Source organism: Macrotis lagotis, chromosome 7 (assembly GCF_037893015.1).
Source record: "Macrotis lagotis isolate mMagLag1 chromosome 7, bilby.v1.9.chrom.fasta, whole genome shotgun sequence".
In the NCBI taxonomy this organism is placed as follows: Eukaryota; Metazoa; Chordata; class Mammalia; order Peramelemorphia; family Peramelidae; genus Macrotis; species Macrotis lagotis.
The window spans coordinates 58,538,454-58,554,021 of NC_133664.1; the positions used below are offsets into that span (position 1 = coordinate 58,538,454).

General features: G+C 39.0%; 1 protein-coding gene across 1 annotated transcript in view; it reads left to right on the forward strand.

Moving 5' to 3' along the window:
* Nucleotides 1-652: 652 nt before the first annotated feature.
* The window catches only part of PLXDC2 (plexin domain containing 2), a 498,104-nt gene continuing 483,188 nt past the window's right edge, over nt 653-15,568 (forward strand). The window contains 1 exon segment of the mRNA XM_074192955.1: nt 653-842. Within this exon segment, the coding sequence (XP_074049056.1) occupies nt 731-842 (112 nt within the window). The 5' untranslated portion in view covers nt 653-730.

Here is a 15,568-nt window from a genome sequence, read left to right on the forward strand (position 1 = left end):
CAGCCTGATTCTTGCACACAGCTCGGCCGGCGAGGTGGGGGCTGCCGGGGGCTTGGCAGCGGGGAGCACGGGCAGCCCGGGCTCGCGCCCCGGGCCATAGGCGAGAAGAGCCACTCGCGAGGCGGGCCGGCCGCTCCCCGAGCCTCGGACGCCCCCCGGGGGGGGCCGCCTCTTCCCAGGGGTGGCACTACCAAGGTCGGGGAGGGAAAAGTTCCTCCTCCTGGGCTTGCCTCGGGGTTCGGGGGAGGAGGCGCCGCGGCTTGGCTCGCTGCGAAGTGGCGATTGTTGGGGCGCCAGCTGGTGGAGCGGTCCCCTCCGCGAGCCCCGGGCAGCCGGGAGAGGACCCCCAGGATTTGCTCGGGGAGCCGGGACTTTGCCACGCACGCTGCCCGCCGAGCCGCAGCGGCTTTGACGCTCCCGGGCTTGCCTTTGGTTCCGGCCCCGAAAGCGGCTCGGCCCGGCGGGCCGGTCCCGGGAGCTCGGCGCTGCCCCCTCCCCATCTCCTCCCATTTCTCCTCCCCCCCACCTTCCTCTTCTCTCCCCGGGTCCGTGAAATCAGACCCAAATAAAAGGCGACTTGCCCCGGCGGCGCTTGCGGTCTGCAGCCCTTCTCCTGCCTCGGCCCCTTCTCCGCCCCCCCCCCCCCCTTCCTCAGTGGGTCCTGCACGCCAAAGCAAGAAGCTCTGGAAGAAGCAGTTCGGGGGCGGGCAGAGAGGGAGGCGGCCGCGGGATGGCGAGGCTGGGCAGAGCCGAGCTGGCCGCGGCTGGAGTTCTGTTACTTTGCCACTTTTTCATGGACCGCTTTCGATGTGCGGAAGGGGCGCCCCGAAACGAGCCCAAAGGTAAGCTGCGTTGTCCCCTTCTCCGTCGTGCGCGTGGGCACGCGGACCCCTTCCCTTTTCCTTCCCCCCCATGCCCTGGGGCGAAGTTAAGGCTGATGACTGGGGGGGGGGCAAACTTCAGCTGCAGGCTGAAAGGGGCAGTAGTTGGAAACCGGTCGCTTTGGGGGGTGCCGGGCTGAGTTTCGCTGATGCCACCCCCTGGGTGGCAGGGGGTAAGCCATTCGCAAGGCAAATGGGCCGGCGAGCTGAAGGCTGCCCTTTCTGTCCCGGGTAACCGGGGGGCTGCTATGGCTGCTTCCTCCACCTACTTTTGAGGGTGCCTAGATCTCCACCAGGGGATGAGTCAAAAAAGAAACAGGTCCCACTGGTCTGGTCATGTCGGCCGCTTCATGCTGCCCGGCTCTCCCCTGGCCTGGCACACCCTCCCCAGAATGAGGGAGCCTGGGCTGGGAAAAGTCAGAGAGTGGCTGTGTCTATAGAGGCAAAGCTCAGGCTGTTGTCCACTCCGGGCTCATTTACCGGCCAGCCGGAACTTACTGAGGCTTCCTCGTCCACCTGTGTCTCCAGGTTGACTCCATCCACCTGGTCCGCCTTCCCTGCCCCCCGGTCCGCCCCCCCTGCCCCCCGGTCCGCCCTCCCTGCCCCCCGGGTCCTGGGTCTAACTCCACCTCCCTCCTCCTGATGCTGTTTTCTCCTCCCCGGCAGAGCTTTGGGCCAGAGGGTTACATGCTGCTAAGCAAGGCAGAGCGGTTGCTGTTTGCCCCCCCCCCCCAGGTGACCCCCTGGGCCAAACTGGACGGGGCTGCACGGGGCTGCAGACTGTTCGAAGCACCTGTGATATTTTACCATAGAAGGGAATCTAGCTCGTGAGTCAGTGACCAGTTGCCTAGGAACACAGGAGCCCAACCAGATTTCCACAAATGCCCTATAGTCACGCCGGGGAGAAGGGATCTCTTGCTTAAAAGACTTGGCTGAGATTGCAAAGCCAAGATCATCTGAGGAGTGCACCAGAGCAAAAGCAACAATCCACTCTCAGCGGCATGCCATCATCACTTCCTTTGCTGGAATCTTGGGGGGGGGGGGATGTGGATGGACTCTCAGTTAGTTAGCATGTTGGACCAAATCCTGAGGAATTAAAGTGATTAACTGATGGCGATTTGCTTTGCTGAGGCTGCCCAGCAGAGCCTCTTATAGATTTCCACGGGGGATGATGATATCGTAGACCTTGAAAGATTTCTGTGAAAGCTTTGTCAGTCACATGCACCTCTGTAGTAGAAGTGTGCCTTTTTGTAGCATTTCAGTTTAAAAAATGAATGTGCCGTTGTTGACCTAGGATCCCCCTAATCTCTCTTCACTTTATTACTTCGCAAAGAATCAACAGGCTAAAGAACATTTCTTTGTACAATACCCCTCTCTTAGAAGGCACTTAATAATTGTTCATTGATTGACACTTTAAGGCGGTCTTTGCTTGTATGGAGTAGATTGCTCAGTATACTGTGGTTTTGTCCTCTCCAAGCGCACAGCTGGTGGTTCTTTGAATTATGGGTGAAGTGTGGAACTTACAGATTTTTGATCACTGCTTACTGATGATTCGTAATTCCCTGGTAAGAAATTAATCATTTCTCTAAGCTTGGTATCCACTCATTGCATAGTGGCAGAAGATGAAAACAGTGGAAAGAACCCTGGAGTTGGACTTCAGGGAACTGAATTTTCTCTTGTCTCTGCTATTGGCTGTAAATTTCAGCCCTGGTTTGACTTTTGCCTTTGAGCTGTGTGCCACTTCTCTGATCTCAGTTTCCCATTGTTGAAAATAAGGAGGTGGTATGGAATTGCTTCTAAGATTCTGATTCAAAATTCTATAATAATAAAACAAATCCATAATGATTTCCATTTTGATTAAAGCTGTGTATTAAGCACTGAGGGAAATAATCCAATCCTAAAGCATTGGGGTAAAAGTCAAACTTAACAGATCAGGGAATATTGCCTGAGTTGCTAAACTTTGACAAATTTCCTTATCCTTATGTGTAGAAAAACATTAGGAAGTTAATTCATAAAAAGTCAAAATAGAAGACAGGGGAGCAGATATTTAACTTTTTCTTATCTTTCTGATAATTCTTATTTTTCACAAATATCTTACTTTTAAAAATCAACTGTATGGTGCAATTTAAAAATATTTAGTCTAAGTTCCCAGTCTGTGGGTGCAATTCATTCCATTCTGACTGGCCAGAGAATGAATAAGAAGAATGCTCTATTTGAGAAAATAGAGAAGCCTAGTTAGCTGACAGAAGACCTACAAATTTAATTGTGGGAGGGAGAAAGAGTCTCAACAGCTTACAAGAATGTAGAGTTAAGGAAGGCTGCACTAAAAAAAGAAAAGAAATTGAACCTGCCTGTTTCTTGAAGTTAAGATATAAGAACTGCCTAAAATCTCTGTTGTACAATGAGGTATCTTGTCTATTCTCTGAGCATTTCTTCTATTATTAAAGGGAATCTTTGAAGTAATTAATTAAATAATGCATTTTATTACATTTTTGACAATTTTCAATAGGATGTGAAATAACGATCTAAGACAATGTATTTAATGGTGTTTCAAAGGAAATGAAACATGTTTTTACTCAGTAAAATTAGCCTAGGATCCCTTCCCCAGGAAAATAAAGGGATTTTACAAAGTTTAGGCCAAGATTAGAAATTCACTTATTTCAAAGTTTCGTTTTGAAAAATACAGGTATTTGGACAATACTTTGGACAATTTATGAAGAGCAATCTGCTACCTTAAAATAAATTCTATTTTGCAAGGAGAGGTGGAGAAGGTACCTGATGTCTTACAGACATTTTAAGGAATACTGTTTATTGTAGTTGGCTGTGTAGCCACCAGAGGGCAGAGAAGTTGTTAATTTCTGTGAAACGAGACCCTTGCTTTTCCAAATCTTTCAGATTAATTGTCCTGCAATGTTTTCTCCGCATCTAATAGTATGCAACTCCATCTTGCCGCCTTTAAAACAGTGATTATAAATGGAAGGAGAAAGGCTCCATTTTTCAAATGTTTTAATATAAAATTAATCACTTGAATATTAAATTTTGTGAAATACACTCAGTAACCTGGAACAAATTCCTTCTCAGCAACTAATGGGGCAATTAAGGTGCTTTCTTGGCTAAGAAGGTTTATCAGTGGCATCACTCACATAAAAAAAATCTTAGAACATTACTTTTTAAAATCACCTTTCTCTATTACTTAGAGATTTATTGTTCTAATTTTTCTTGGGTTGAACAGGAGACTATACGTGCATATCTAAAATGATTTTTCCTATGTCTCTGAATCAAAACAGTTCCTTAATGATAATGTTTACAAAAGGGGATCAGATTAATTTCCACTCTGATTATTTAAATTCTACCTTATCTGTAGTATTCTTATTCTTGCATGATGGTTGCTCCTTGAATCGATGAGACATGTATGTATGAAGTTTAAAGTGGTATGATTAAGTATAAGAACATTAATTGTGACTTGGAGGAAAACTTGCATTAAATACAGAATTAAGATGGAATAAGAACACTGCAGATAACGTAAAATGTTTATTGCTTGCTGTGCATTATGCTGCAAACAGTATGTTTCAGTTACCTCTAAAACAATAACAATATAAATGATAAGGGATCATAGGCCCTGGCAACAGAAAACTTTGCATCAAAGTATTCTACCTAGCAACCTTCCTCAGTAAAGTATTCCTGCTTATCTGTCTCCTTGTGATCCACATTTCTTTAAGTCAATTGTCTTCCCCCCTTGCTCTTATGCTTCTTTTTCATTTGAAGTAAATATGTGGTTTGAAAGATTCCTTGGTGGTAGAATAGTTGTTTTGAGAGCACCCCAGCTGACACATGCCGAGACCATTACAAGCCTTTAACTCTTCATGTATCTGGAACTGGAGAAAGGTTAGAGGGCTTTCAATTTTGGAGAGAGAAGATGCTATTACAAAGGGAGCATGCAGTGAGTTAATGGCTAAGTTCATGGTCTTTGGTTATTGAATGACAGGTTAATTAATTCAGATGATTTGTGACAGCTATACTCAAAAGTCTGCTTTATTGATTTGAAAACTCAGACATGAAGGACCTTCTTTTAGTTAAGGTAGTTAGGGAAGAAATGAACATTAGGTTGGAGGTTATCTGAAGGTAGATTAGAAACTAAATACCATTAAGAAAATCTATATTTCAGTAAAGTTTTGTCTTCAGAAACTGGCATAGTTTAAGTATGCTAACATTCAGGCAAACGATGGAAAATACCCAGTTAACTAGGGAAGGAGAATGTATAAGGAAAAGATATTTTGTTCTGGGGAAATTCTGACTTCATAACAGGATTTAAAAAAAATCTTTGCTTTCTACAGGTTTATAAATTTAAATATATAAAAATTTTATCAACACAAAAATGTTTCCTATTTTAGAGGCTGTGTGTTTCTTGAGATAAGTCAAAAATTCATATTTGTGAGCATAAATTCTAATTCCTGCTCGCTATTAATGTTACTTGATCTTACCTTGAATGACATTATCATTTTTATCTCTCTCTCTTTTCCAGTGTGATAATATGCGTGAAAATATTTTGAGGAACATACAATACTGCATAGTATATTCATACTATTATTCATTAAGTTTTTATCTAAAAGACTAGATTACTTCTTGGATTCTTTTAAAGCAGGGAATCTCTTTTCAAACACTCGAGCCACAAGTGCTTTAAAACTCAAAATAAGAAGGCCCCAGAAGTCATCCAGAAAGCAAAATCAAGCCACTAGTTGTATGTAGTTCCCATTGATCATTCCAGACAAATGGCTATACAATTTTTTCATGGGGAAACCTCTGAGAATACATTCCTTAGTCTGAAGCCTATTGCCAGGAAGTATGTCATTATTTGAAATGAAAGCTGACCTCATATTCTCCTGTTTTATCTCCAGGGGAAATACTACTCCTGTGTTAAATTCCTCTGATATATCTGAAGATTATTAATATTTATCTCTAGACTTCTCATCATTTGACTAATCTGAATACATTAATATGTCTACAGACATCTCCTATTGCAAGGCCTCTTTTGCCTCAATCCATATGATTTCACAATCCCAATAGAATGTAACATCTCTGAGGGCAAGGACTTCCATTTGTGTTTTTATATCTCTAAGTGCCTAGCCACAAATTGAACACAGTGAGAGCTAAATAAATGTGTGTTGAATTGAATTATAAGTGCATCTTTGCTCCCTGTGCAATTTCCCAAGGGAAGAATCTCCTGGGCTCCCCAGCAATATGTTATGTGTGAATGAAGCCATCTGGAAAAAAATGATAGTTATGCTAAGGAGTGATACTTTTACACAGAAGATTCTTCCCTTTGGTTGTCTTGTGTCATTTATTTGTTGTTTGTCAAGCACAGAATACTTTTTGGAGAAAGAACTGTCAAAGATCAAAAGTTTTTTTTTCTTTGTAACTTGAGGTGACATTTATTTCTTGTCCTACCATCCCAGTTTCTGTGTGTGTCTCTCTATCTCTGATACTGCATATTTCTCTGTCTCTGTTTGTTTCCTGTATCTGTATCTCTTTGTCTCAGTCTCTCTGTCTCTTCCTCCTCTCCTGCCCCCCACTTTCTTCAATTTTTGCCTTTTCTTTCCCCATTTCTTTCTTTTGGTTTATCTCTTTTTTATCTTATAAATTCTTACCTTCTCTAGTGATAAGGGTTAGAGTGATGAGTTCAGAATAATTGAGTTCCTTTTCTCTGAAGCTGTATTTGGAAGCAAGGTCTAGGTTATTTTGTTTTGGGTTTGTGTTTTTTTTTTTTTTTGCAATCAGTGACAGACAGCTATTTTACTTGGTTCTGGATTTTTGTTATTTTGCCTAGAATGGCATTTTTTGAAGTACTGGATTTGGAGTCAAAAATCTGGGTTGCAGTTTCAGCTCTGTCTCTTGGTAGGTACATGACCTTAGATGGCAGGTATTCACTATACTATTGAGTTTTGCCTGACTTTCCTATTCTATGCTTCATTGATTGTCTAATTTTATAAACTAAGATTTAAGTGTATAAAATTCATCAAGAGAGATAGACTGAAGTGGCAACCTCAGAGTCTAGGGCTCAAGTGTTACCTCTTCACATTCTGTCCCTGGGATACTGGATAAGTCATTTAATTTCTTAGTACCCTCAGTACCCTTAGTACCCTTAGTACCCTCATAGCAGAACAGTTTTTGATCTGCATCTTCAGAGGGCCTTTCCTCTATTGGAGCTCCCTACCCTGATGAAGTCCTTGGTGTGGATGCCCTCTCCTCCCCCTGCCACAAGAGAGTGGGCTACAAAGGAGCCATTCTTTCATTTGACTTCATGGTCATTCTGATCTGCAATCTCTCATAATGACCATACTTGTTTCTACACTGGCTTTGATTAATTAGTACTTCTAGAGGTGGGAGAAAGTTGTCATCCTTTAAAATATTTCATTGCAACTTAGTCATTCTTAGTCACTGTTATAAAGACAAAGCTATCAAATATTTATATTGATTTACTAATTTACAAATTAACTACTTTTACCTCTACTGAGAGAGTGCTTTGCATAGTGTTAGAGAGCCAGGTTCAAAAACAGAACCTCCATTCAGATGCCCTGAGACCAACATCTACTGTGTCACTAGTATTGGTAGCTCCCTATATCAATGAAATTACATTGCCAAATTCACCACCATCACCACTACCTTCCTTTAATGTTAACATCTTAACTTGGACTGTGTTGTTCTAATCTCAGTGGAGAGTTCTGGGGTATGATTTCCTCTGTTGAACATATACATGCTGTACTAAGTCTTTGTTGAAAGGAGAGTTGAGGGAAGGAGAGAGGAGGGAGGGCAAATGGCAAGATGGAGGGAGGAAAGGAAATAAAGGGGTGAACAAAATTAAAAGGGAGACTGAAGGAAAAGGAAAGAAACAGGAAAAGAGAAACAGGGAGGGATGAGAGAGAAAGGAAGAGGGAAGCAACCCAAAGAACTCAACCTAACGAAGTCCAGAGTTATTACGCCATTTTCTCCAAGGTCACAGTGTTAGTAAATAGTATAACAGACTCATATCCGGATTCTCTCATTCCAAAATCAATCATTGTTTCAATCTCTTCACTAAGAATCTCCTGGCTCAAGATTTTTCCACTTTGTCAGTTGTCCTGGTGGTTAAATTGACCTTGTTAACTAAAAAACTTTAGTGAATATTGTCAACTTTGGACACATTTGACATCTCTAGATCCCTATGAGCACAGTTGGAGGTAAGCTTGGACAACGTAAGCATTCTATTGCATTCCAGTCCAATGTCTTCAAAAATAGCTTCTTCCTGTTCTTCCTGTTCAGTTACATCATGGGATTGTGCAAGATTTTGTTTTTGTATTCTTATTGTTTATGTTACGATATTTTGTATTTGAAGATCATATTAAATTGAGATTTGGATGTGTTTTGATACAATGTTATTCTTAGAATTTATATTATGGGTATTTAGCGTATTCTGTTTCTCTTGTTCAGTTAAATATTTACTAAATACACTTCACATCTATTGCTTTTTTAGCTTGATTGAAATGATATTAAATATAGTAACGACAAGTAGGGATTCTGATGCACTATGTTAATAGAATAGGTCATGGTGAAAAACAGCAATATATTTTGCTGTTAAGATGTCCTCATGGTTGGTTTTTAGTGGTGATGTGTTTGTCTGTGTTTGTCTTTTCTCCCTCATTAAAATGTAAGCACTGGTGACCCGAAAATATTTTTTGTGCTACATGATGCAAGACTCTAGGATCACTGAATCTGCTACTGGATATGTTTATTTAAGGTGAGAATTCTGAATTGATCCTGCCAAAAGTATGATGTACTATGAAAGCTGCTAGCTGGGAAGCCATTGCTCTGTTCTGTCCAGGGTTTAAGACAAGGAAGACAATAAGCATTTCTGAAGTGCTGACAGGCAAAGCATCTGAGAGAGAAATACAAGTGAATTGATAGACAATCCCTGCCCTCGAGGCACTTACATTCTTTTTTTTTTGAAAATTTCTCATTGAATTTATTATATTTTTAAAAAAGAAAAGTAAGCTGTGTATAATTGAAACTTGTAGTTTCAAATACAACCCTCTTTTAGGTTCTAATGTGAATATTAAAATGTTTATTTTACTCAGTGTTTAATTAAGGTCAGAATTTTTTTTCCTTTAAGATTTTATTTATTTTGAGTTTTACAATTTCCCCCCCAACCTTCCTTCCCTTCCCTCACCCCACAGAAAGCAGTCTTATTAGTCTTTACATTGTTTTCATGCTATACATTGATCTAAGTTGAATGTGATAAGAGAGAAATCATATCTTAAGGATATGATGAAAAGGATATGAGGATATGAAGAAAAATAAAGTATAAGAGATAGTAGAATTACATAATAAGGTAACTATTTTCTTCTAAATTAAAGGTAATAGTCTTTTGTCATTGTTCAAACTCCATGATTCTTTCTCTGGATACAGATGTTTTCTCCATCACACATACCCCCCAAATTGTCCCTGATTGTTGCACTGATGGAATGAGCAAGTCCATCAAGGTTGGTCATCACCCCTATGTTGCTGTTACAATGTTTTTTTGGTTCAGCATGCTCGTCTCGCTTAGCATCAGTTCATGCAAATCCTTTCAGGCTTCCCTAAATTCCCACCCCTCCTGGTTTCTAATAGAACAATAGTGTTCCATGACATATACCACAGTTTAAGTCATTCCCCAGTTGAAGGACATTTACCAAATTTCCAATTCTTTGCCACCATAAACAGGGCTTCTATAAATATCTTTGCACAAGTGATGATTTTACCCTTTTTCATCATCACTTCAGGGTATAGACCCAGTAGTGGTATAGCCAGATCAAAGGGTATGCAAATTTTTGCTGCCCTTTGGGCATAATTCCAAATTTCTCTCCAGAAAGGTTGGATGAGTTCACAGGAACAGCTTACATTCTAATGACAGAATTTGACTACAGAAAAAACAACTGGGAAATATTAGTGGAAAAATGAAGGATGCAAAGGGGCATCATACTAATATTATTCCAAATTGTTTTGGTAATGCCTACAGATAAGGGAGAGTCAAAGGTCTGGAAATGTGATAATGTGTTTTGTCTATTTCTTTTTCTAAGCAATAAATATTTAGTTGGACTTCACCTTCAGTAGTAATTCTCTGATGAAACTTAATTTAAAAGATACATATAAAATATCATTTGACTTCATTAAAACCATATTCAAAGGATAGGGTTGGGTTGCTGAGGACAGAGTTAAGTCCCTTAGATTTAGGATTCTCATTAAGGTTTGCTTTGATAATTATTATGAACTTCAAGAAAGAGAGCTGCATTAAAAAGTATACTTGTCAACTTTTCTGACAAAGAAGATAGTTTTATGTGTATTTTCTGTTTGTGGCTAAAATGTTGTTTATTTAAACATCTCTATTGACCCTAATATTAACATGATTTGTGACTGGCTTCTACATGCTTACTGAGCCAAGTTGTACATCCCTCATATAAAATAAACTGACAGTCTGTTTTATTTCTTAATCTTTGTTATTTAGCAATCATTATCTTTTCAACATCTGCTGCTAATTCCTGACATTTAACAAAAAACCAAAAACCAAATATGCATGATTTCAAAGACATTGTGCAGATGCACTCTAGAGAGTGCAAAGTTGCTTCAAGAAGACAGCCAGATTGGCTCAATCTTTGGTTTGTAGAAATGCTTTTTAATTCAGAGGCTTGCAAAAAAGCCCAAAACAAAACAAAACAGATTTGTTAGCTTCATATTATACGTTGATCTTCAAACTTCTTACTCTTTCGCTATTCTGGTATGGTTGCCAATACAGATTTGTTCCTGCTAGAACAAAACCATGAAATTTAGGTTGGAACCATTATTTCCCCTACTCAGTTGGCTCAGTTTTCTCCTTGTTGGGCTCCTGGATTCATGTATGTTCTAGAGTCTTCTCTTGGGTTAAATTGCTTATCTATATGTCTGATGGATGACCAAACTGTTGGAGATTGCCAACTCATTCACTTGAGGGCTTGTTCTTAATGTGAAATCCTGAGATGCCAGGGATTGTGGGAAGTATCCTGTGTGAAATCAAAATATTTGATGTTAAAAGTTTAATTTAACCAAGTCAGTGAAAAAATGTATCATTCTTATTTTTATTTATGGAGCACCATAAATCAGAATTACATTTCCAAGGGCATAACACATGAAAGATTTAATTACTACACAGTGATTTATAATCCAATAAGCAGTATTGTCTGATAATAATAAGATCATTCATTAAATTGATTTCTCTAGAGAAGATGCTAGTATGCAAATAACAAGGGGAAAAAAGAATTAATTGGAAAAACTAAGGTGGCAATAATATACTTTTGCCTGTCACATTATGCACTGATCTCACCTGTTATTGTTGTGCAGTCATTTTTAGTCATGTCTGACTCTTTGTGACCCCATTTGGACTTTTCTTGCCATTTCCTTCTTCAGCTCATTTTTACAGATGAGGAAACTGAACAAACTGGGTTAAGTGATTTGCCTAGGGTCACACAACTAAGTAAATGTCTGAGGTCAGATTTGAATTCAAGAAGATGAATCTTTCTGACTCTGAGTATTCTATGACTGATTCCTTCCTTACTGTATTCTCTTTTGACCTCCATCCAAAAGATTTGACTACATATATGTGTGTAAATATATATAAATGTTTATAGATTTGTTTATACAGATGGATGATAGAAAGATGATGGGTAGATTAGATAGATAGGATTTGCACACTGTTCTTTAATAATTCAAAAGTGTTGTATGTTTGTATGTCCTTAAATCCTGCATGCAGTGGACACACACACACACACACAGAGGTGCACAAGTACACACAGATAGACATACACTGATAGCTTGATGCTCAATCTTCAATTGATGATTCACTCTGAATTGAACCAGACTGGTTTTCAGATCAAAGATTCCATCCCTCTCTGAGTCTTTGAGATTCAACTACTTCACTTTAGTAGTTTCTGCTCCAAATTGAATTCCCAGGAATATATTTAGCATCTATTTTGTCAGGAGGAAGAAGACTAGTGGCTACATATTGCAAGCCTTCAGCAAGTATTTGTATAAAGACCTTTCAGAAATGAATAATGATTATCCTTCATTTTTGAAGAAGACCATGGCATTAGAGAGGCGATGTCATGACAAACACATGAATTGGATTTGAGTATATGTGTGTGTGTGTGGGGGGTATGCTGTCATCAGTCTCACTTTCTCCTCCAAAACCAGTTGAGTCCAGTGACCAGATATGAATCATGATGACTGGAGATGGCCCTGGATGAGAGGTAATCAGGGTTAAGTGACTTGTCCAGTGTCACAGTACGAATAAAGTACCTGAGGTAGGATTCAAACTCTCATCTCCCTGACTTCAAGACTAGTGCTCTATCCACTGTGCCACCTAGCTGGTTTCTAGAAATTAAATCATTGATGGAGAGAAGAGCTTGTAATTTAGAAAAACTCACTAGCCTCAACTTCAGGTGGTTAAGAGTGGAGAATTAACTACCCTTAAAAAATAAAAAAAATAAAAAAATCCCAAGAAGGAGACTCAGATCTGTCATTGTATTCCAATGTCTCATGATTGCAATTAAGAAATATCTTTGTTATTTAAATCAATTTCCTCATTTCTATTCTTGTACAGTTGTTACCTACAACCTTCATATATATTAGGAAACTATTAGTAATCTATCTCAGTTTTTTCTTTTCCCTAGACTAAGCAAAGTCAGTTCTATCAGCCTTTCATCTTTCATGTGGTACTCACCTGTTTCTTCATTTCCATTATTCTCTGAATCCTTTCCTTGAGTTCTTTCCCTCTGTCTATTTGAAGCAAAAATTGAGTGAAGTACAGGGTGACCTCATTTACCTAGCATTAAATTAGTTCTAGTCCATTAAAATCGTGTTCTAATGACTCATTGTGGCAAGAGATGACCCTTCATTTTCAAAAGGTACACCTGCAGAGTACAAGTCTTGGTTAGTTCAGTGAAATTGGATTTAGGGTTTTGAGCATGATCTTATGAGATTGATTGGAGCATCAACCTACAGTATCTTAGAGAGGTTCTTTAAAAGTTGGACACTAGGGGTGGCTAGGTGGCACAGTGGATAAAGCACCGGCCCTGGAGTCAGAAGTACCTGGGTTCAAATCCCTTCTCAGACACTTAATAATTACCTAGCTGTGTGGCCTTGGGCAAGCCACTTAACCCTGTTTGCCTTGCAAAAAACCTAAAAACAAAAAAGTTGGACACTAGCCACATAAAGTGGTGAAGATTGTCTTCTAAAGTATGGCAATGAAACAATCTGCTTTGGTAGAGCAGTCAGCAAAACCATGGATTATTGAAATGTGATACACCTAGTAAATCATTTGAATATGGACACATATATACATGCATGTCTGTATATGAATATGTATACGCTATCTATGTATCTATTGGCTAGGTAGCATGGTGGAGAAAATGCTCCGTCTGGAGTCAAAAAGACCTAAAATTCATCTACAGACAGTAGGACAAGTCACTTTACACAGTTTGTTTACGTTTCCTCATCTTAAAATGAGCTTGAGAAAGAAACAACAAACATTCCAGTATCTTTCCAAATAACCTCCTTCCCCCAGAAAAGGGGGACGCAAAGGGTAGGACTTAACTGAAAAACAACAAAATATATTTATATTTGCATATATGTAGATGCAGATAACTAGAAGTTTCATAAAATATTTGACACCTGTTAATTCATTGGAGCCTCACAACAACCCTGCAAGGTAGAGTTCTATCCCTTTTTCAGAGGAGGAAACTAAGGCTGAGATTAAAGTGACTTATTCAGAGTCATGCTAAGTATCTGCAGTAGATTTAGACTCAGATCTTCACTCCCAAATTCAATGCTTTTATCAGCTGTGCCTACTAGCAGCCTCTACTTGTTAAAGTAAAAATGATTATATTAGATCTACAATTCAAATGATTCAATATTAATATCTGACAAAGCTTTTCCCTTGCTTTGGCTTTTGATAATTGTTGAATAAAATTTCTCTTCTCCTATTATTGAAGTTACTTACATAGCCCTCTACTGTGAGTTTTATTCTTCTCATTTTATTTTTGTCTTGATTTCAGGTTCCAGCTTTTTCATTTGGCCAGCCACTTTGACTGTGAAAAATTCCAGACAGAACAAGACCACTTACATTTAAAAATAATTTAAATTTACTTTTTAAAATTGGAGTTTTTTAAAATTTTAATCTTTTTTTCAATTTAGAAGAAATATTTTTTGTTTCTCTAATATCCTCATCCTTAATTGGGGGACCAGCAGAAGGGAGAAAAAAAGCAAATCCTTAGAACAAATATACATAATCAGTCAAAAAAAATTCCCACATTGGTCATGCCCTCAAAATGTGTAGCATTCTACTCCCCCTCAGACAGCCTCTTCACCTAAAGATGAGGCATTTATCCTCAGAAAACAGCATAAAAGCAATTCTTGACTTTCTGAGACATATACTACTTGGGATATAGATATCTCAGGGTCCAAAGTCCCACCTGAGGAGAGAGGAATCCAGGGAACCAATTGAGACAGGAATAGAAAGCAGGGAAAGGTAGGCTAGCAAGGGGCTACAGGTGGAGAAGAGAAGGATACTATCCCTTGGCATAGATTTCAATTTAAATAAATTATTCTTGCTAAATAATAACTAAACTCAGCTGTTCCTACTTGCTGAAAGAATTAAATATTGTCAGGGACCTTTTTTTTTTTATTTTGAAGAGAGAAAGTCCCAGAAGCTCTTGCCTAGGTATGTTTCTGTTTTTTTTATTGAATACCTACTGTGAGGTAATGTATTGCTTTAACCATGAAAAAATGTTTATAGTTGAAGTATTTAACAGACCTGAAGGAGTTTATAGACTTCTTATACCTAAATTACAAGACTGTAAATAATAATGTCTTCAGAGTTAGATCAGCAAAATGTTTTCGGTGGTTAAAGAAGGGAGAAGTCATTTTTCTTTGGGGGTATGAGACAGAGAAGGACAACAGACCCTGAATTTAGAACAGTAAAGAGAAATTGATTAGGGAAAGGAAAAATTTGTAAATGTAAAGACATGACATATTATTTGTTCCAAAATTATCAGTAGGTAACATGACCTTTCATAGAATAGAAAGCCTTTGAACTGGACCTTGAAAGATGGACAATTTTGGTAGGTAATGAGTGATTGGTAGACTTATCACAGGTAGAATAAAGGGATGAGAAGTGGAAAGAAAGCATATTTGCAGAATGATAGGTCCTTCATTATAGCTATGGCTTGGAATTTGTGGAACTTTGTCTAGAAGGTAGATTGAAACCAATTCTAAAGAGGTTTGAATAGCAAGGTAAGGAATTTGGAATTTTTTTAGTAAGCAGGAGGGAACCACAGATGTTTTTGCTTGTTTATTTGTTTTTGCATTTTTGAGTAGCAGTGTATTAATCAGACCTATTTCATCATTTATGGAAAAAATTAATTATATACAATGTCTTAGAACTATTATAGAGTATAAAATAGTCTTAAGACCAATACTGAACTGGAAGAATTGTCAGTCATCAATCATTTATTAAGTGCCTACTATGTCCAGACATTGATTCAAACTCTAAGAGTACAAAGAAAGATAAAAGACAATTCCTGATCTCCAGGACTTCACAGTCTAATGGAGGAGTTACAAGGGAGGATAGGAACTGTTGAAGGCCTGGG